The sequence below is a fragment of the Thermobia domestica genome, chromosome 2 (assembly GCF_964235325.1).
Source record: "Thermobia domestica chromosome 2, izTheDome1.hap1.1, whole genome shotgun sequence".
NCBI classification, from domain to species: Eukaryota; Metazoa; Arthropoda; class Insecta; order Zygentoma; family Lepismatidae; genus Thermobia; species Thermobia domestica.
Window position 1 is genome coordinate 81,615,131 of NC_137455.1, and position 21,371 is coordinate 81,636,501.

Genomic DNA, 21,371 nt, shown 5'->3' on the forward strand with positions numbered 1-21,371 from the left:
AACGTGAGTAGCATTATAGGACCACTTCCTGAACCAGGAAGAGGATTTAAGTACACACTAGTTAGTACTGATATGTTGACAAAAACTAGTTAAATTAATACCTTTTAGCGAGACTACAAGTAAGTCCATTGCTAATGCATTTGTCAAAAAATTACATACCTACAAACTGATCCTCATGGCTTTCTTCGATAATTGATTAAATGATTAAGTAATTGATTAAATGGTCTAAGTTCAGTAACAACACTATTTGCTTTTCGATGGAGAGTATTGCTAAATCTGACAACCGTTTTTGCGCCATGCAGGTTCTTAAATGATTTTTGATCAATTTTAATTTGTTGAAGATTCTCTCACAGGAAGTTAAATACCAAGGCAATGTTAGAAAAAATCTTCAGAGATGTTCCAAGTAATTTCTCCTCTCTCTTTTTTATTTCATTCTTTTCTTTTCATTTTTCCTCCCAATTTTGAGCCCGCCCTAATTCGGCCCCAGGGCCGTCGTCCCGCTCGTTCTCCCCACCGCGGTATGACACTGCATTCTAGACTTTCTTGTTTACTGATAGATCACTTCATGACATTTTTGGGCATGGTAAACAAGTGTCAAAATCCGTTCCTACAAAATGTCCAAACACTTTTTTTTCCCACCAGTGTAACTGACTTAGAGAGGTTTCTTACTTCTTGTAAATTCTCTGTCTGGACGATGTCTTTAATCATGAATTTTTACTCACCTTGTTGTACATAGAAATAGGGCAAGCACTGGCAATACTTCAGTACGTGCTGCATCCGACATTCATATATGCAATTCTGATATGAGTAGTTGGAGGAAATTATCAGATCCATTTCGTTAGAGAAAAGACACTCTCTTCTCTGTAGGTCAACTTCGCGAACTGCCTCTGTGCTGAAGGAATGGAAAACAGAGACAACAGCTAACATTCGGAGGTAGATATCTTTTCCATGTTCCATATCGGGGAAGTCTTCCGGTGCGTGAACAAATATCTGTAAAAAATTAGCGATAATAATCATGTTTTATAAATAAAACTGGTATCACTTCACCTACAATGGTGCCTACAATGGCAATTCTTATGAAACTGTGTGAAATAAACATTATGGCGAAGAAATGTGGTACAGAAGAAGTACCAACAGCTAGCTATTTAAGTAATTACGGCAGTCTAGAAAAGTCACTTTGCTTGAATTATGGAAAATAATGTTGGCTTAAAGTACTTTCAACATTAACAGTTTAAAATATGGCATCGTGTACCCTGTAGAACTTTTAGGTGGTTTCGTTTAGGAAATGGGAATACCAGAAGACACAAATGGTTATTACACGTGCTATAGTGGATTTCTTTATTTCCAAATAACCTTCTATCGTATGGAAAATACAAAGTACAGTAGTTTGGTACTTTTAAAGGTCAATAATAATATTCACTGTTGAGAAATCATATGAGTGAAAGTGTCATTTCTACGTACTTCCAGAACTGAGCTAATACTCTCTTCTCCAGTATGTACAGTTAAATTACAGTACAGTATTAATAAAATCCTGCAATGACTGCCTTTTCATTCTTTTCACTTCTCTTTTTTCTCTCTATCTTACACTTTTTCTCTATTTTCAACAATTCTTCTATAAATTCTTCCAGAGTCTCAAATGACTTAGTTCCTATTCTGTCCAAGTAATATGGTAATAATCCTGAAGCTATGAGTCTTACTTTCTTCCTATCTGTCATCTCACTATCAAATTTATCCGCCAACACTAAGATATCATATACAAAACTAACGACTGGCTCTTTCTCTTTTTGTAACCTGTCTCGTAACTTTTCTTCCATATCTAAATTAAAATTTGAATTTCGAAACTCTTCTATTATTATTTCATTCTTGATTTCGTCATATTTCATTTCCTCTACATTTCTCCTTTTCAAAAATATTTTAATCCATTGCCTACCACCGTCTTTAAATACTGCAGTCAACAGGACCTTCATTAGATTTTTGTCATATTCATTAATCTCACATGCATAATCAAATTCTTCGAAAAACTAACTCTGTCTCTACCTGACTTAAAATCAAATCTTGGTCATTTACAAATGCCTGATTCAATTTGCACCTGAAGTTTTTGACCTGCCTGTACCTTATGTTGTCTATTCTGTCGATTCTCATTCCTATTTCCTCCAACCTCTGAATTTAAACCTGTTTGTGCATCCTTTATTATTCTTAATCTAAGCCTTGTATCTGTTACTTGAGAAATTAAGTATTTCTTCTCAACTACACGAGGTGTCAATGTTTAGACAATACTATCTAATGCTTTACCTAATATATCCTTATCTTAATTACTTATAGCTTCTCTAAATGATATTCTGGGACTATCCAAATTTTCTCCTGTTTCACCTTGATTTTCTGTATTTAATGGTATTAAATCTAGATATTCTTAATCTATTCAAACCAATACACTTTTACCTAAATTTATTAACAATATTCACTAAGAATACGTCCCCCTCAGTTAATTCTAAATTTTACATTACTTCATAATACGATTAATATTGTTACAATGGCAAAATTAGCAATCGCAATGGCAATGATTTCCCCCCCCCCCTATCCTTTCATTTCCACAAGATGACATTAGAAATACGTTTAGAGTTGGACTACGAACGCCTCCATTTCGCTTTTCGGGAATGGTTTAAGAAATACTTTGGATCGAACCTCGGAGCGTTCACCATTTCATTACTTATGAAATGGTATTACAATTACTTTAAACCTAATGCTTAGACTCGAACTCCGGACACATCCACATCTACCAAGCATTCCTTGAAAACACACGAAAATTACAAAGTCAGTGTTTCTCGCATTTTGCGTTACAACATATTCATGCGTTTGCATTTACATTCTGTTTGAATATAATGCCTTTGTATTGTCTTATATTTTTAAATTTTCCTTCCTTGTTCTCGGTGCATTGGCTTAATTGAACATTGGACATTAAACTTTAAAATTTCGAATAATTTTTACGAACACCGAAAATCAAAGTGACACAACAGTATCATCTGCTTATGTAAGAGAATATAAAATTTCAAGCACAATATATTATGTAAATGTAACAGTGAAGTACGTTACATTCTGATAACTCTTTTTTCACGAAATAAAGACAACTAGCTAAGCCAGAGATGAGGAATCTGTGGCCTTTCATAGTTATCAAGTGCAGCCTTATGGTCCTGTTGTAAAAAATGTTAGATTGCATAAGGAATATGAAATATAAAAAGAAATATTCTTCTGGAAATGTACATGAATTATACATTTTATTACTTTATCTTTATAATGTTATGCTGTTATACATTTTCATTTAAATTATTGATGAAACTCTAATAACTCTAAAATAACTCCAAAAATAAAGCATGTTGAAAACTGTTATATGCGGCCTTCTTGGGAAATGGAAACGGGAAAATTTGAAACAAATTTTTAATAACCACCCGTTATCGGGAATCTTGGTAGCAGGAGCGCACGCTCCGAAAACAAATTGTATCAAGGAATAATGAACTCAAATAAGAATACTAATATTAATACTACAACACTCTTGGGTCGTAATCGACAACTTACTATTCGAGCCTTCAATATAAATCTCCACACTGATGTTATTCACGAAGTTGTCAGACGTAGCGTGGACATAGAGAGATGATGCAATCTAGACTCAGAATTTTCAGAGTACACTTGTGTAAACTTGTTATTAAAAATCATATGTATTTATTTACTATATTTGTTTCTATAATACCACATTCTATCACAAAACAGTACTCATATACACAACGGATAATGCTCACCACAAATGAACAATATTTTGACGTGAACAGTCGCTTCAATAATGACTTGATAACTTCACTGACTTTCATTATTGATACCGTTCAACATAAAACTGAGATTGACAAGTACTCAAAAGAAAAAAAGATATATAGAACAATGAAACACACAAAATACTATATACAACAAAAATAACAATAATACATGCAATAAGGTTTCTCTACTATACTTATATATCTTTTCAGAATAAATGAAAGTCCAGAGACAGTTAGCAAATTATATTATTTTATATGTCTTAAAGAATTGTTTTAGAGAAGTTTGATCTGTTATTTATTTTTATATTTATTATTTTTAATTATTTCCTTTTTACTGATGCGCTGAACTATTATATTATACTTGCCACTTTGGTATAATTGTTTCTATCTTCAGTTCTGCCTCAGCCCGAACAGATGATTCACTAGTGTAACACTAATTTGAATACAAAGTGACTAACTAACTGACACTTGATGGTCGCGACTGGCAAACTTTTATTTAGATTGAATTCAACTTAGTACTGATACTTCAAACATTCTTCACAGATAAATATGTTAGCTAGCACAGTTTTCAGAAATAATACAGTTATGTAACGATGTTATGTTACTACTGTAGTTGTTAGATATTTTTATAGCTATAAATTGAAGTTATATTCCGCTATTATATGGGCCTATATCAAATATAGATTGATTTTGTTTCAAGCTCTTTTTATGGATATATGTTTCAAACTTGAGCTTAAGATTAAAAGAATTCAATACAAAGTAATGCGTTCATATTGTGCGCTCATTACATACATGACGTTCTATATTTACTGATCCTCTAGAGTGTATACAAGTTATTAACTTCCATTAATATTGACTGGCGCAAGAAACTTTATATTTAATTTTTGTAGCACTGATATACAGTATCCAATAAAATAGATTACGCTATGAGTGAAGTATTTGAAATGAATATTATTATATCGCTTTACATAAATACAATATTTTACAATATTTTAGATTTACTTTTTATATGCGCATATGTTTCTACGGTTATATCAAAAGAATTCTATAAGGTTACGAGTGCAAAGCATGTTTTAGTGTGTCGTATACTGTATACATATATCACTTGTTTTAATTCTTTTCGTTGATGTTATCATGTGAATTCACGTTAAATTCAATTGCTTATTTTTTTTACTACGACGCATGCAAACAAAGTATATAATCCAAATATTTTAAATACGACGATCTTCAATAGTAATATGCGATGTTTACTTGCAGTGTCTTGCTTCTTAACGAATACGCCTTAGCTTCACGCAAATTCCGTTTTCTTACCTTGACCGGCAGGTGAAAGTACGTATTTACATTTTATCGTTCTTTCTTGGTCCTCATATGCTTCTTATTGCATCATTAAATTACTTAAAATTTATTGTTAATCGCTGCATCTTAAATTTATTCTTCTCTTTCTGCCTGCCCACCTGCTTTCACACACAATGCAGCTGCTGGTCATGTGTTGTCAATGTTGCCAGTAAAGTTTAGACAGCTAAGGTGGAGTTCAGAAGGTTACTTAGCGGAGTGCTCAGTTACACCGCTCGAAGTGAGCAAAATGCGAAAGTCGCGAAAACAACGGGTACACAAATGCTGATGGGGCGGCGTGTCCTGTCACATGTGACCTTTAAAACAAAAATGGTTCCCTATGCCTGATTTAGGCTATCAATCCATCATATATAATACCACAAATTATAAAAGAATGAACTTTCTCGGTTAAGGTAATCCATACAAGTATAATTTGGTATCCCTTTAAATATCATTCCTTGTTTTACAATTGAAGACCTGAATTGCAGAACATCCCAAGTCCACCGGAGTACTTTTGTGATTTTAGAAGGAAGACAAGAAGATTATACTTGCATGCTATTCTGTTTAGCTGAAATTTTTTGTATGTTTTTTAAAAAAGGTTTTCATTTGGACTTACGTATGATGCAAATGAATAGCCCTACGAAGGAAAAGAGTGGACTTGGGATGTTATACAATTCAGGTCATCAATTCTTCATAAACATTTCCTGAAACAATCCGAAAATTCAGTTTAACATTGATTAACCTGTATATACGTCTCTTCTCAGTATCAAGACTATATATGATGAGACCTACAGTTTAAGTGGGACCTGAATCACTGTGTGCGTGTTTGTACTCTACAACTGGAAATGAACCCGAAACTCGTACGCCAGAGGCACATGTGCTAAAAACTGGACCACCAAATCTAAAAGTTGATCATTACACAATTTGTTCTAATGATTTTTGTAATCGAATAAGTCTCAATGAAGTAAATAAGATTACCTAGCTCGTCCTTTATTAGGTTTCCTGATAATCTAATTTTCTCTTCTTACAAAACTAAATACTTCTTTCGAAAAGAGTATGTTTCCTATGTAACACTGTCAATAGCAGATGACTCTACTCAAGATACTGTGTATAATACAATATTACTCTGTCAGTTTCATTTGTAAGTTTTATAAATCCTAAGTTTCTTTAAAAAGATACTTACAAATTTATTATTGCTTTAATTTCAGTAATAATAGTTATTATTTTTTAAGGTTTAAAATACTAAAGTGTGTTTAGTTAATCATCTCGCAATATTAATTTACACAATAGTTTACACTGATCAGAGTTCACTCTTGGCTATGTGGTTAGCGTACTGGCGTCTGGTGCCGGAGACTCGAGTTCGATTCTCAGTGGGAGCTCATGCGATTCCGATCGCACGTTATGCTGTAAGTTCATGTCTCATATAGCCTCGCTGCTGAAGGGACTCTAAATTATAATCCATACAACCAATTTACTTTGGTATAAGAAAAACATATTACTACATATCAAATATATTTCACAAATATATATATGTTTACTCCTAGCCAGTATTTACTGATTTTCTTTTCGTTCAATAAGATTATTTTGTACTTACACTCTAAAAGATTATATTCATTTTCACATATACAACAGCCAATCATCATAATTACTTTTGCCACTTTCTAAATTAATGGGTAGGTGAAGCATGACGGATTTGCTCCGATACTACTGGCATTGTTTATTTTCGGTGCGTTTCAAGATTTGAGCTGCATATGGAACTTACATTAGTTATGTTTTATATTGATTTATAAATATTATAAAGAAATGAAATTGCATCTTTTGTTGAAATTTCCGAAAGAAAAAAAAACTTTAAAAAGCAAATGAGTCAAAGATAAGCAACGTAAAGAAACGTATATTTGTGAAAATAAAGTGAAACACAGAATGGCCTATGATTTCTTTACCTAGTAGACGTATTCTTTGGAACCAAAATGTGAGCTTTGAAACTTTCCGCTCAGATTGAGAGCGAATTTGAGATACTTACTTGACACATTCATTAAGACAATTATTCTTAGAATCAGTAATTTCTGTTGTTTTGTATATTGCGTGCAACGATCATACTTCAAAGATGCTAGGTTTTGGGATGGAGCTAAGTGAGATTTTCAATATTTCAATCGTTAAAAACTATGAGCATTGCCTTCCAGGAGTAATAATATACTGCTTTTGTCATAAAGCTCAAAATGTGCTCTGCCGCATCATAAGAATAATTATCTGAAGAACATTTATAGAACATTGTTCTTGTGTAATAAAAATTCCAAATCCTTTGTGGTAACTTGAATTTTATATTGACTAAATTATTTGTAACTATTTAATTGGAATATGTGACTTAATTTTTCGAACTCTACGTGGGGAGATACTGGGAGTTAAGGAAATACGGACATCATTTGAACATTAAAACAGTGTAAAACACTTTAACAGAGTTGTCATAAATTTAAATCATGGATTAAAGTGTGGCTGGAGGCTAATAGTAGAACAAAGTTTAAAGGAAGCAAATAGTGGACTTTGGATCATTCATTCAAATGATTTGGCAGAAATAAGAACTATATTGGAGGACGTGGTTTCCTGAACTACTCTCTATCATGACGTCACGCCGTCCCCCTGCCTATCTTTGCCCATTGTATTTTTTTTTAGGAACTGAGGCCGATTGTAATTATTTAGGAATCCGTACATATTTTTGGGGGTGTAGGACGATGTCCCCCGCACTTTTACCCCTGGTGGAGATAAGACATGACATTGTTTGGAATGTAAGCATATAAAACACGATATTTAAAAGTAGAATAGAGGGCCTTCAGAAGCGTGGGAAAATTTTGGCCGTGGGAACGTTCCCACGGGGCTTAAATCGTTGTAAACCAGTGTGTTGCTATGCTAGAATAAGGAAGTATACTCTTGGACGCCTACCAGATGTAAAAAACAAGATAAAACATGCCTTTTTCGTGTTCTTGTCGTTTATTGGTTAATAATTTGAATCCCCAAACCCCCCACCCTCCTGCGAAGAGCGTAAGCGGAACGTATGTGCTTGTGTCGATCATTCTGTTAGCAGCTGTTGCAAAGGAAGAAACGTCAAAAATTTTAAAGATGTCATCGTCAATGAGTTTATTAGATAAACTTAATAAGCCATCAATGGTACCCTTTACAAAAATGCGAGATTTGGAGATTGGAGTACCATTTCGTATTGTAAACTGTGAGATAATTACAACGGTATATGGTAGGAAGGCCTGTGTGACATTTGAAGGAGGTGAAAAAGTGATTTTACCTGGACGTTGTACTGAAAAATTGGAAGCAGATAATGGTGCATTATTAACGTATTTACAAAGTGGAAATGTCTGTTTAATATATAAAGGAATGAAGATTAATGTATCTGGACGTAACATGCACGATCTTGAATTTACTGAACTGGTTTACTCATCGTAAGTGTATGGTGTCATGTACAAACAAGATGAAACATGAATTTTCCTCTTCGCCCCCCTCCTCTTCATGCATGCGCAGTCATCTGTATGCATAGTGTCGTTATTCTGTGCTGACCAGCGACTGGTGTAACATGTCTTTGAGTGCTTGTGCGTCAACTATGGATACCAAGAAAGAGTACTTGTTAAATGTTGAATATGGACTTAATTCAATGAAAACCAAATTAATTTGCATTGGACTGGATAGTGATACATTTGAACCAGTGATTCGTGTTGGCAAAGGACTTGTGTTTGGAGTGGAGTTAAATTTGGCAGAGTGGGAGAAACTTGTACATTTAACCCCATTTGTTACGGACTATTTAAATTCTCAAGTGGAAATTACATTTATAAAATCTCTTGGTCGAAAAAACGAACTTGTGGTACGAAAACTAATGGGTGAAAAATTAGTGATGTTAGAGAAGAAAGGAACACTTCATGCTCCTCGAAACACTGTGTACTTATCTTCAAGTGATTGGCTTTATTTCTTGGAAATATTACCGTGTATTGAACATGCTGTGAAAAACAGTAAAGTTTGTAGTGTTGTGCTACGTGAATATTTTGACTTGTGTACAGATACTATTCGTAATCATGTACAATTACAGTGTCTTACATGCAGAGGACTTGCCGGAATCCATACCTGTGTAGATGAACAGAGTATTATTAATGGTATGAACATTAGTTTTCCAAGTGTCTCTCTTGATAAGAACAGTGATGTGAACATTGATGGTGAACGATTAAAATTGGAAATGAAAGTATTTTGCAAACAAAAACTCATAGACTCAATTATGGCTGATTTATTTGATAGTGTATCGACACAGCCATGGTGGGGGGAAACCGAAACTCAACCTTCGGAGGGTATCAATGAAGTGAACGACTCTTCATAAAGAAGGAGAAATTGATTTGTTTTTTTCATGTATGCTAAACAACGTAATATTAAATGTAATAAAAATATATATAGTGGAAAGTGAAATGTTTTATTTGTGTGTGTTTTGTGTTCGTTTCATACACCTCAATATGTTAGGATTTTAAAGTTTTTTTATAAGAAAAAATCCTAACATTTTTTTTCCTCGTATATTATAAGTGATACGTATAATAATAATAATAATAATAATCATAATGAATTCAAATTCTTGAAATGAATGTTAAAATAGAAATTAGTATTTGAAATTATTATTATTATACAACTTTGTCTTAAGTATGATAGGACTTTTTTTTAATTTTAAAAAAAGGAATTAAAATAATTAATATTAAAATTTTAAAAACAAAAGTCCTATCATAATAATAATAATAATATTGAATTCACATACTTGATTTAATTTACGAAAGAATAACTGATTAAGTATTTGAATTCATTATTATTATTATTATGTAGTTATATGATTACATCATTGAATTAAAAATCAGTTTTAGAATCTTTTTTTAAATCACTATGAAATTCTTTAATTCAATGACTTAAAAATATGTTTTATGATATGTGTATTTAATTACATAACTGATCATAAAACATATTTATTTATTAGGAAACGGAGAAAATAAGAAATAAAACATTTGTTTTCAAAGAGAAAAAATAATACAAATTGTTTATTGCTGATGAAACTATTTACACAATTAAAACGACGGTAAGTATAGTACATTTTAAAAGAACGTTAGATTTTGTTTCCATTGTTCCTGTGATGATAACTTTACAACTGCCATATACTGTTCACTGATGATACTACTGCTGTTGATGATGATGATGAAACGTAGATACAAGTCAATCTGAACATTGAAGATGATGTCCATACACACGATGACGATCTTTTACTCTCTGAAATGAAAAAAAAATTGAAAAACAAACTTAAAATTTATTTTATCTATAATCATGAACAAATAATAATACATACAAACACATTATAATAAAGAAGAAGAAGAAATGGCTACCTGCAATAATATGAAAAGAAAGTAATCAAAACAAACGAAGAAGAAGAATGAAGACATGATTACCTGTAAAAGTAAATACAGCAAACGACGATCATTTTTTTCTGGAGTTGATGAGAAAGTGTAATGAAATTCATTTAAGGACTTTCCTTTAGCTTTGAAGCATAGGAAAAGATATGAATAATGCCCACATAAGGATGATTTCACACTTTGAATTTGTTTATTATTAAATGTATAAGAAGTGGAATTTCTACGTAGAAATTGAATATGATGCATTACATATGGAGGAAATCCAAACGTATCGAAGTAGTGGGCACGGCCATCAGTATGAATATATACGGAAATCCAGTGTGTGCCAAGTTTGTTCAAGGGATCTGTATTTATGATGATAGCTGCAGGTAGTGGAACATGTGCTGGTAATTCATTGGCTGCATATACGCCAACGAAATGATTGTGAAATAAAGAATTTGATTGCAAAGCATTCAATAAATCTAGTGTAGAGGACATCATGTATAAAAATGCAGACATGTACATATATGATATGATATTTAAATAACGTACCTTTAAAAATCCATGATGATGTTCCTCTGATGATCCACTTCTAAGAGAGATTGGAATTCTCCATACACAATGCAGGAGATAGGTGCTGGTAGAGGCTTCGTAAAATGAACTTCCAGACGAACACACCCATGACGTATAAGATTCCAATGCTGCACAGCGCTGGCTTCTCCATCTTGAGTAATGTCGAAAACAAAGATAGTGTATCCTTGAGGAAAGTCAAGGCGAGGAATATTGTTGCCATGATTGGAAAAGTGAATGCCTGATCCACAAAATAAGGTATGATATGAGGAAACATAGAGGTTGTTTTCGAAAATTGGTTGTAATGGTTTTGAAGGTACAGGTTTTCCATCAATGTATAGAGAGAAGAAATTGATGTCAAAATGTTTGAAATGAAATGGATTTGAAGTTATTGTTCCTGTATAGGCATCATTTTGTGTAAACGCCACAATCACTCGAGTTGGTAATACTCCTATAAATAAATTATCAATTGTTTTTGATTGAAGATCCTTTGGAATGACGAATGACTTCATTTGCACTCTTGTGAGAGGATATTTGGCTGTTGTTGATTGTAGAAGCTTGTTATGTGCTAGTTTTATTGTAGGACTAACATTAATCTTTTTAATATGTAAAGCAGCGTCTAAAATGTTCACTTTAGCTTCAACAGACGCATCACTAGCGATGAGACAAAAGTTTGGCTTTGCAGGAATTAACTTGAGACGTAATTCTACTCCTTGGATTAAAAATTTATCTTGATTAAAAATATCACAATGAAGATGTCCAAGCATGTCGAATTTTGCACTTTTTTTTGTTAATTCATAACGTTGTTGAAATCCTTTATTACCACTAGATGTTGCATCCATATGTCCAGCAGTATCTTGAAACCAGAATGCACATTGAAGATGAGTATTTTTAGCAGAATCATCATAATTTAACAGTTTTTCAATGTATGATCGATATGGATGATTATGAGATGGAAATGAAATCAGTTTGTTATTTAAATACACTTCCACTTCACTGAACATAGAATTTAAAAAGTCATTAATAGGAGCCACAGCTTTATCACTTTCATGAAAAGGGATGTTTCCACGTCGTGTCCATGTTAAAGAATATGATCATTCTTTCCTTATACGTATATTTATAAAGGGCCTTATTACATTTCTCTTCTTCTTTTGTTGGAAGTAGTGTAGCCATATGGAAAAGTATCATATGAATTTGGAATTCTACGTCGTTTAATATAATTTATCTTATAAATTTTTGTTTCGGGCATGCTGACGATAGTATGGTCTTTCCTGCGGCAAATTTTTTTCTCATTGGTAATTTTGACTTCCGTGGGACGAGATTCTTCTTCTTCTTCTTCTGCATCCTCTTCATTATCTACTATCATTTTCTTCATTACATCAAAATTTAGGTGTTTTGAAGATTCATAGTTTAATGAAAAGCCCCGTATCTTGCATACTTGAAACTCCTTCTTCGTGCTGGGATCAAAAATACGTAAGCTGTAATTCTTCGGGCCCGCCGATACATATTCTGAAATATAGGCTTCTTTACCATATTCGAGGACTTCATTTGTTAAATCGCCTAAAAAGTCACCAGTTGGAATTGTACTTTCACCAGGTTTTTGCGTATAAATGACGGAATCAGTATCAAAATATAATACTCTTTCTTGTAGCTGATCTAAATATTTGTACAATTCTAATCTTGCTTGTGCTGTTGTGTATGCGGCTATGACAACATTTACTGTTGGTAGTGAAACAGGAACGTCATCGTTGTATTGCCAATATACATATAACATGTCATCATTTACTGGGAATATTTGATGAACATCTATATCATGAGATGTTAATTTTTCATATAATTCCTTGGGTTCATTAATAATGCTGACATGACCCATGTTCTCACGTTGACCAAATTTTCCCCAAAATGAATTTAGCATTAATTTAGCTAAACTTCTAAGTGCTGGATTATGTTTAATTTTGTTCTCATCTAGACGTATTCCTTCCTTTTCATAAAATTGCTGAATGTACTTCTTCTTTAATTCATCTGTTTCACACCATGCTGGCCATCCACTTGCTTCTGTTTTTGCTTTCAGGAAGGTGTTTATGTATTCTGCAAATAAGCCACCACTTTTTGTTTTTTCATCATATTGAACAACGTCATATGCCCATATTTCATGAATATCTATTATTTTGTATCCTTTTTCTAATGCCTTTCTTACTTCATCTGCTACCCATGTTCCATGTAGCACTCGGTCTTCATCGTTGTGATTACAAGGTGCTTGGTTTAATTCATCACAACATGTACGGCAGAGTGGAAACATCAATCTATCATTTGATTTATAAGGGAGGACAGGATGAAACAGTTGTTTTGGAGGCAAAATACTGAGCTTAACTAATCCTTCTACTTCTTCAATGGTGGGAATATTTGAATCTCCAGGCAGATAGATAGTAGGATGACGAATTGGAAACTTCTTAGTCTTAGAGATAAAAGGATAAAGAGAAATAACATCTTTGTATTTTATGGTCTCTCCTTCAGATTCTTCTGCTTTATGATACAAACGTATGGCATTCACACGTCCTCCATAAAAAGCGTCACGAGGTTTTAATGGTGTTTTCTTTGTATACGGATGATTACTAACATACTTCTTCATCTCTTCATTTCCTGCCAATTGTTTTTTAAATTCACAACCCCATATTTCATGCACTTCACAGCCAAAATCTTTTAATTTTTGGATTTTCTTCTTTGTTGCTTCATATCGAAATTCCATGGTATCTGTAGCATTGTTATAGATGGGTTTATCTCTGTCGTTAGGGTAGCAGTAGATACAACCATGTGTGAAATCGCCTTCATACTCCCAGACGTGTATTTTTCCTGTGTTGGGATCTGTCCATACACCATCTACTTTCATTGATGCTATTCGTTTTTCCTTACTACGTGCAGCATTGGTAATTTGGATGTTTCTGGTTTTTTCTTCCCAAGCTATCCATTGTACTGCTTCAACTGATTGTACATCTCTCCATCGATATCCGTTCTTTGGTATGATACCAATTGTATTTTCCTTTAAGAAATTTCTACGATATACCAAATTACATGCACTGGCAATTGTAATACATTCAAGTAAGGGATTGACATTAGTTTCAGATTCAAATGTATTCATAAATGAAATACAGGCTTGACGTAATACCTCGACATCCTGTACACAATACTTGATGAGTTCTTCTTTCATTTTAAAGGTGTCGTTTTGATGTTCGGTATACCATTGGAGAAACTTGCGTCTTTCGTCTACTTTCATAGTATCTGCTCCATAATATTTAATGTCTGGAAGCGGCCCTTCATAGGTTTGGTTCTCACGTCGATTAAAGAAGTGTGGGAAATATCCTTTGCACGATTGAAGTCCAAATGCACCACTTAATTTACTTAAGGGCATAGGAAGAAAGCTTAGTGAATCGATGAAGGTTACGTTTCCTATTTTAAGAGAGAGAATTTTTGCTCCATTCATGATTACTTCTGGAGTCCAATTCATCTTCTCAACCATGGTCTTAATGATGAAATGTGCGTCATATCCCTTTGAGTTATGGGCAACACAGGTTACTGATTTAATGTTTGGTCGACGTTGTTGCAGATGTTTTAGAAAATCTTCTATTACATTTTCTCCGTCAAAAATATTTTCTCGCTTTCCACAAATGACACAATCATTCTTGATGTTGTTATCTTCATAACACTGGTAACATACATGTTGACTAACCAAGACATTAGGTATGTGTTCATATATGTTTGCGTCCTCATCTTCTATTTTCGTATCTTGTGTGCATTCAATATCATAAAACAGAATCATAGATTTCTTCTCCATGATGATTTTTTCATTGGCTTTTTTCGATTTTCTTCTTTCATTCACTTTCATGTAACATTCATGATTGGGTGGTACTATAGCATAGCAAATGTTGCAATAAGTTTCTCCACATACGTGAGAACCTTTCTCTTTTACTACATAAATTTTCAAACACTGGTCACAACATTTCACAATGGAACATAAAGGCTTTCCATTTTGATACGGCGCTGACTTGTGATAGTCATAGCATGACTGTCCATAAAATTCTCGATTACAATCATTGCAAGTAATATGGATATCTTTAAAGTCACATGGTGGCTTCTGATGACAACGAAAACATACAGCTGTACAATGTTTCAAATGTGCATGCTTGTTTTCATATTTCTTATGACAACTTTCACAATAATAACTACAGCTAAAACATGCTGTCAAGCTTTCAATGACGTTGTAGTGGTTATCTATAAACAGTAAATTTAAAGCAGTTCTCTCGTTATCACTTGGTGGTGCTTCAAACATAACATCACTTCCTGAAAAACCCCTATACACTGTGATTTTATAATCCTTTAAATATTCCTGAAATTTACGAATTTCAGGAATTCCACCACCATGACTAAGATCTACATCAGCAGATTCACATAGGTCTTCTGCTTCTTTTTCAATTATATATTTATATTGATTTACATATCTTCTGTATTCAGCTTGATTTCTTCCCTTGTATTTTTTCAGTCCTATGGCAACTACGATTGCATGTGCTAAACACCTTGTACCTTTATTCTTAATTGTAACAATACCACGTTTTGCCTTTACGTATTCTTCAGTATTCATAATATGTTGTTTCAAAGGACCTTGTCCTCTTGGCATACGTACATGATGAAAATTCACGATGCAATCTTCATTTATAAGAAAAGCCGCATTACTTTGCAGTACTTTCTCATAACTTATCCATAGAACTTCTGCTGAAAGATTTCTTGCTTCTCTGAATGACAACCAAAAAGGGCGGTGTCCTTCTCTCTCATTTGTAATTGTTATTCCTACGTAATCATGCTGGTCCACATTACGTAGCAAATAATCTATTAGTGCCCGTAGACTTGCTTCAATTGCCGTAAAAGGGTTTTCATCTGCACGTACGGGGGCTAGACGGAATCGTAGCATTCTACCCTCCATATTGTATCTTCTGTATTGTCTTCTTCGTTCTTCTATTATATGAAATCTATTGTGTCCATCATTACGGTTGTTATTTCCGAATCCTACTTGTATATTTGAATTTCGTTGTGCTTGAAATACGGCTAGCAATTCGTCCATTCTTTTTTCTATGTCGTCTAAATCGACTTCCATTTCTTCGTGTTCTGTATTAGCCTCTGCTAATATTTCCATAATTGAGGGATATATTACTTCTTCTTCTTCTTTTCTGGGATCGGGAAACAAATTGTTAATCCAATTTTCTAGTTCATTCGTGTAAAACTTATCATCTTCTTCTTCTATCTTCATCTCTTCCTTATTGTAATCCTCTCCTATTATTTGGGAAAACGTGAAATTTAGCAGCTCTTCTTCTTCATTTCTCCTTTCTTCGACGTCTTCTTCTGTTCCTTCTTGTAACCACTTTATAATTTCTTTAATACGGCCTGATGCTTCTTCTGTTATCGTTCTATTGCTAGCACTGTTCAATATTTGTAATAGTTCTTCTTCATCATATTCTTCTTCTTTTTCTACTGGAATTTGAATTTCAATAGTTTCTCTTTCTTCTTCTTCTTCTGTTGCTGCTTCTTCTATTCTTTCTTCTATTTTCATTTGTTCTTCTCCGTCTTCTTCTTCTTGCATTTTTTCATGATGATCTATTTCCATTTCTTCTTTTGCGTCTTCTTCTTCTTCTTCTTCTTCTTCTTCTTCTTCTATCCCGATTATGGCATTTATTTCACTTAAAAGAACTTGCGTTTCGTTATTTACGCCCACTACCTCTTCTTCTTCTTCTTCTTCAATGTCATTAATGAAGACCGTAATCTCCTTCAGTAAATCTTGCGTACTCTCTTTTGCCATTTTTCTTCCTCAGATGTATATATACGTAATGCAATATATGTAAATGGTATATGTAATAGTATATGAATATGATATATAATAGGATATATAAATCTTATTTAAATGGAATATATATATATGTATATAAATATTTTGAAAGGGTATATAAGCGTTTAAAAGAATATACGAGTAAGTAAAATGTGATATATATAAGTAATTAAAAAGGAATAATAATAATAATATCAACGGGAATAGGGAAAAGGATTACACTTATCTTTATTTGTATGCAACCTAAAATAAAAAAGAAATGAATTTTGTTACTTATAAATCAATATATATTAGATATATAAATATATACTATATAAGACAGAACTTTATAATGTCAATGAAATAATCTCTCATCATACCTTTTAAATATTTTTAACTTTTCTTCCTATTCCATGGGATGAAGAGTGAAACAAATGTATGCTCACAATCTCTTTCAAATGTATTGACTAATGAAGATATGTAGATTACACGGTCTTTTATACTTATTCTGTTTTAGAATTTTATCGTTAATTTTAGTGAACGCGAAATCCGTATTTCCTCCTCCTCCTCTCTACACTTCTTTCTTTTATACTGTCATTAATTTTAGCGACCACAAATTCAATGCTATCTTCTTTACAACTTAACGAAAAGATGCTATTGACTTTCCCCGGAAAACCGTTCCTACATGTGTCTTATTCATATGCTCCCCTTAACGTGTGAATGAGGGATGGAAGACATTTTAAACTAAAAGATTTCATCTCTTTTTCTTACGTGATACAGCGTTCATCTTTAGTGCACGGGAAGTCACAAATTGGAATCCTGTCACGATATGGAATCAACACTAGGAAAACTATGGAATCCATACTAATATTGTTTATTTTATATTATTTTTTACGTGTAAGAATACCACCCCCCGGGAGCCCACAACTTTTTACCCCTTAGATGTCATGTTACTGATTTCAAAGTGTCTTTATTGAATACAACACCTTCGAAAACTATAGAATCGATACTAATGTTGTTTATTTTACGTGTATGAATATCACCCCCCGGGAGCTCAACACTTTTTACCCCTTAGATGTCACGTTACTGATTTCAAAGTGTCTTTATTGAATACAACATCTTCGAAAACTATGGAATCGAAACTAATACTGTTTATTTTAAATTATTTTTACGTGTATGAATATCATCCCCCGTGAGCTCATCACTTTTTTACCCCTTAGATGTCATGTTACTATTTTCAAAGTGTCTTTATTGAATACAACACCTTCGAAAACTATGGAATCGGTACTAATATTGTTTATTTTAAAATATTTTACGTGTATGAATATTACCCCCTAGGGAGACCCCATGAGCTCACCACTTTTTTTTTTTACCCCTTAGATGTCATGTTACTATTTTCAAAGTGTCTTTATTGAATACAGCACCTTCGAAAACTATGGAATCGGTACTAATATTGTTTATTTTAAAATATTTTACGTGTATGAATATTACCCCCAGGGAGCCCCTCGACAAGTGAACTTTATGTTACATAATATTATTACATGAGTACTGTACTTTGATCTAAGGGGACTCGGTGAATCAGTGGTAAAGCGTTCACTTGTGATGCGATAGGGGACCTTGGTGATTTAGTGTCCACGTCTCATATAGCCTCGCTGCTGAAAGGGACGCTATGACAATATAGATGAAAGTATTTTACAAGTACTTATTGTCTTTTCGAGTGCAAAATAATACGCGTTCAATACTACACAGAGGCTTGTAGTGTTTGAGCCCCGTCGCCCAAAGCTTGGACCTCTCCCAACAAAAAATTTCTTAATGCACGCCTGTGTACATAGCTAGTATACGAATTCTATGACGGGAATCTGAGCATTTTAGAAGAAATTGATGATAATAATAGGGAATATTTTATCTACTTTCGTCCTTTTAAAGTAATATCACATACAGCTTAGACTATAATATGGAGAAAACTGTATAAAGTTCAACTTCCTAGATCAACTTAAAGAAATGGAGAAATGTTCTCTTATTTGAGAATAGACAATTGTTTTAACTTGAAGATTTGTGCCCCATGTTGAAATCGTGGGGTTCTGTGGATCAGTGGTAAAGCGTTCACCTCCGGTGATTGGGGTCTCTGGTTCAATCCTAACTTTCGTCGTGTGAACTTTGTGTTGCATATAGCCTCGCTGCTGAACGGAACGTTAAACTCAAAAATCAATCAACATCATATGACATAGGTAACGACATCCGAGATGAATAAGCAACACTAGTTTTGTAAAGTTTTAGATCTCAAACACTGTTTTAATATTACCTAAAACACACACACACACATACATATCTTCGCTTCGTGTTGTCTGAAACCATGACCTAAGATAATGTTGACGCGACAGCTGGAGAACAACATTGAAATACAAAACATGTTCTGTTATCTTATTTTTCTGCTCTTTGCAAGTAGACATTGCAGATACAGAAACTCTCTCTCAGTTCGTTGACTTGTGTATGTGTATTTAACGTTAGATTTCACTCTTATTAACATTAGAAAATTATGAAATTAACTTCAGTGCCTCAGTGGTAGAGTGTTCACCTCTGGTGCATGAGGTCCCGTGTTCAAATCACGTCTTTTTTTTTCTATATACTTGTCATTAATTTTAGCGCCCACAAATTCCCTGCTTCCTTTACAACTTAACGAAAAGATGCTATTGACTGTCCCCGGAAAACCGTCCTTATCATTTCATTTTACGTTCCAGAGGGCACGGTGGCTCAGTGGTAGAGCGTTCACCTCAAGTGCTTGGGTCCCTGATTCGATCCCAGTTCGTGCCCTATGAACTTTGTGGTGGACAAACATCATATGCGTGGATTTCCCTTCGGAGTTCATCAGTTTCCTTCCACTTTCTTCATTACATCATTTCATTCATTTTTTCATTATCACCTCACCTTCATTAGCCTAGTAGACGTAACCGTAGGACGTAAAACTCGATGGACAAACACCGTGTACGTGAATTTAATGCAACATTTCATTCATTCATTTCTCATTACCATCGTCCCGGCTGGAGCTCATGTGATTCGGATTCCACGTTAGGTCCACGTCTCATATAGCCTCGCAGCTGAAAGGGACGCTAAACTAAAATCAACTCAACTCATCAACTCATCATCACCGTCTGCATTAGCATAGCCGACATAACTGTAAGACGTAAAACTTAGTGGTTCAGATTCCACGATAATCAGTAGGTCCACGTCTCATATAGCCTTGCTGTTGAAAGGGACGCTGAACTAAAATCAACTCAACTCATCACCATCGCCTCCATTAGCATAACCGACATAGAAAGACAGACAGACCTTGTTGGCTTTATTGTTGGACGTAAATCTCTTCATTGTTTAAAAGATTTCATTTACAAACAGAAAGACAGACGTATACATCATATTATCAAAATTAAAATACCAAGTCTACAGACACTTCTTGCGACAATTGCAATGCGAACCAGAAAACATTCAAGAATTCCATCTTATCATTTTTCTTAGAAGCATCATAGAAGTTCGCTTATGTGTTTTTAACTAGGGCAGTCTTGTTATCTCGTTGTAGTACGTATCATCAAAACATTTGACAATGGCATCTTATCTGTTGTTCTTGAAACTAAACCATTTTAAGATGAAGTTCAATGTACTAACAAAACAGAGGAAGAAAGAGACTAACAAAACAGACATTCACATATGTGTCTGTGTGTTTTTTTTTAAATGTTAGAACATGAACGGAACTTTGAATAAATACACTTGTTCTTTCAACTGCCTTTATAACTAAATGAAGAAAGAACATATATATATATATATATATTTTACTTACCTATTTTAATAAGAACGAGCGGTATCACAAAACACACATACACTTCAGTTTTAGGTTGAAAACACAATCAATTGATAGGATTTAATCCTAAGAACTTAAAGCACAAAACACTCACTACAGTTTAAGCTGAAAACACAATCAATTGGTAGGTTTCAATCGTGGTAACTGAAAGGACTCTGATGAAGATCCGGTAGACGTTCAAGAGTCTTTGCGGGAGGGGGGCGGGGCTTGGGAATTCAAATTAGCTAACCAATACAAGGCGACTAGAAAAGGCGTGTTTTTTCATGAACCTATAGCTGATGGTAACCCTAAAAGGCATGTTTCATCTTGTTTCTAGCAACATGATGTTCTCAAAGGCTATGAACATAACAACTAAACAGGAAGTGATATCGATTTACTTAGCATAGCAGATATCATCCTGTGAATATTCATATAACACACTTCACACCCTACGTTTTAAACAATATGATATGCTATGAGAAGTTTCCATTATTAGAATTTGCTCAATCAATGGAATCCATTCGCAGGAGGTGTGGGGGAAAGGAGTGTATAGGTATGTGTTTCGTTATGATACTTATATCTGG

General features: G+C 33.7%; 2 protein-coding genes across 2 annotated transcripts in view; both read right to left on the reverse strand.

Annotated features, from left to right (window-relative positions):
* The window catches only part of LOC145679089 (sodium channel protein Nach-like), a 111,895-nt gene that overhangs the window by 28,789 nt on the left and 61,735 nt on the right, over positions 1 to 21,371 (reverse strand). Inside the window, exon 4 of the mRNA XM_081749684.1 lies at positions 723 to 990. Within this exon, the coding sequence (XP_081605810.1) occupies positions 723 to 990 (268 nt within the window). The remainder of the gene's footprint in view (positions 1 to 722; positions 991 to 21,371) is intronic.
* Positions 10,206 to 14,917, reverse strand: LOC145673363 (uncharacterized). The gene is made up of 2 exons (XM_081743003.1): positions 11,093 to 14,917; positions 10,206 to 10,421 (listed from the first exon to the last, which is right to left on the reverse strand). The coding sequence occupies exon 1, from the start codon at positions 14,622 to 14,624 to the stop codon at positions 12,243 to 12,245; it is 2,382 nt and encodes a 793-aa protein (XP_081599129.1). The 5' UTR covers positions 14,625 to 14,917; the 3' UTR covers positions 10,206 to 10,421; positions 11,093 to 12,242.

Bases quoted from the DNA above. Each gene is read 5' to 3' on its own strand.
- LOC145673363 (XM_081743003.1), bottom strand. From the start codon at position 14,624: ATGGTTGAGAAGATGAATTGGACTCCAGAAGTAATCATGAATGGAGCA.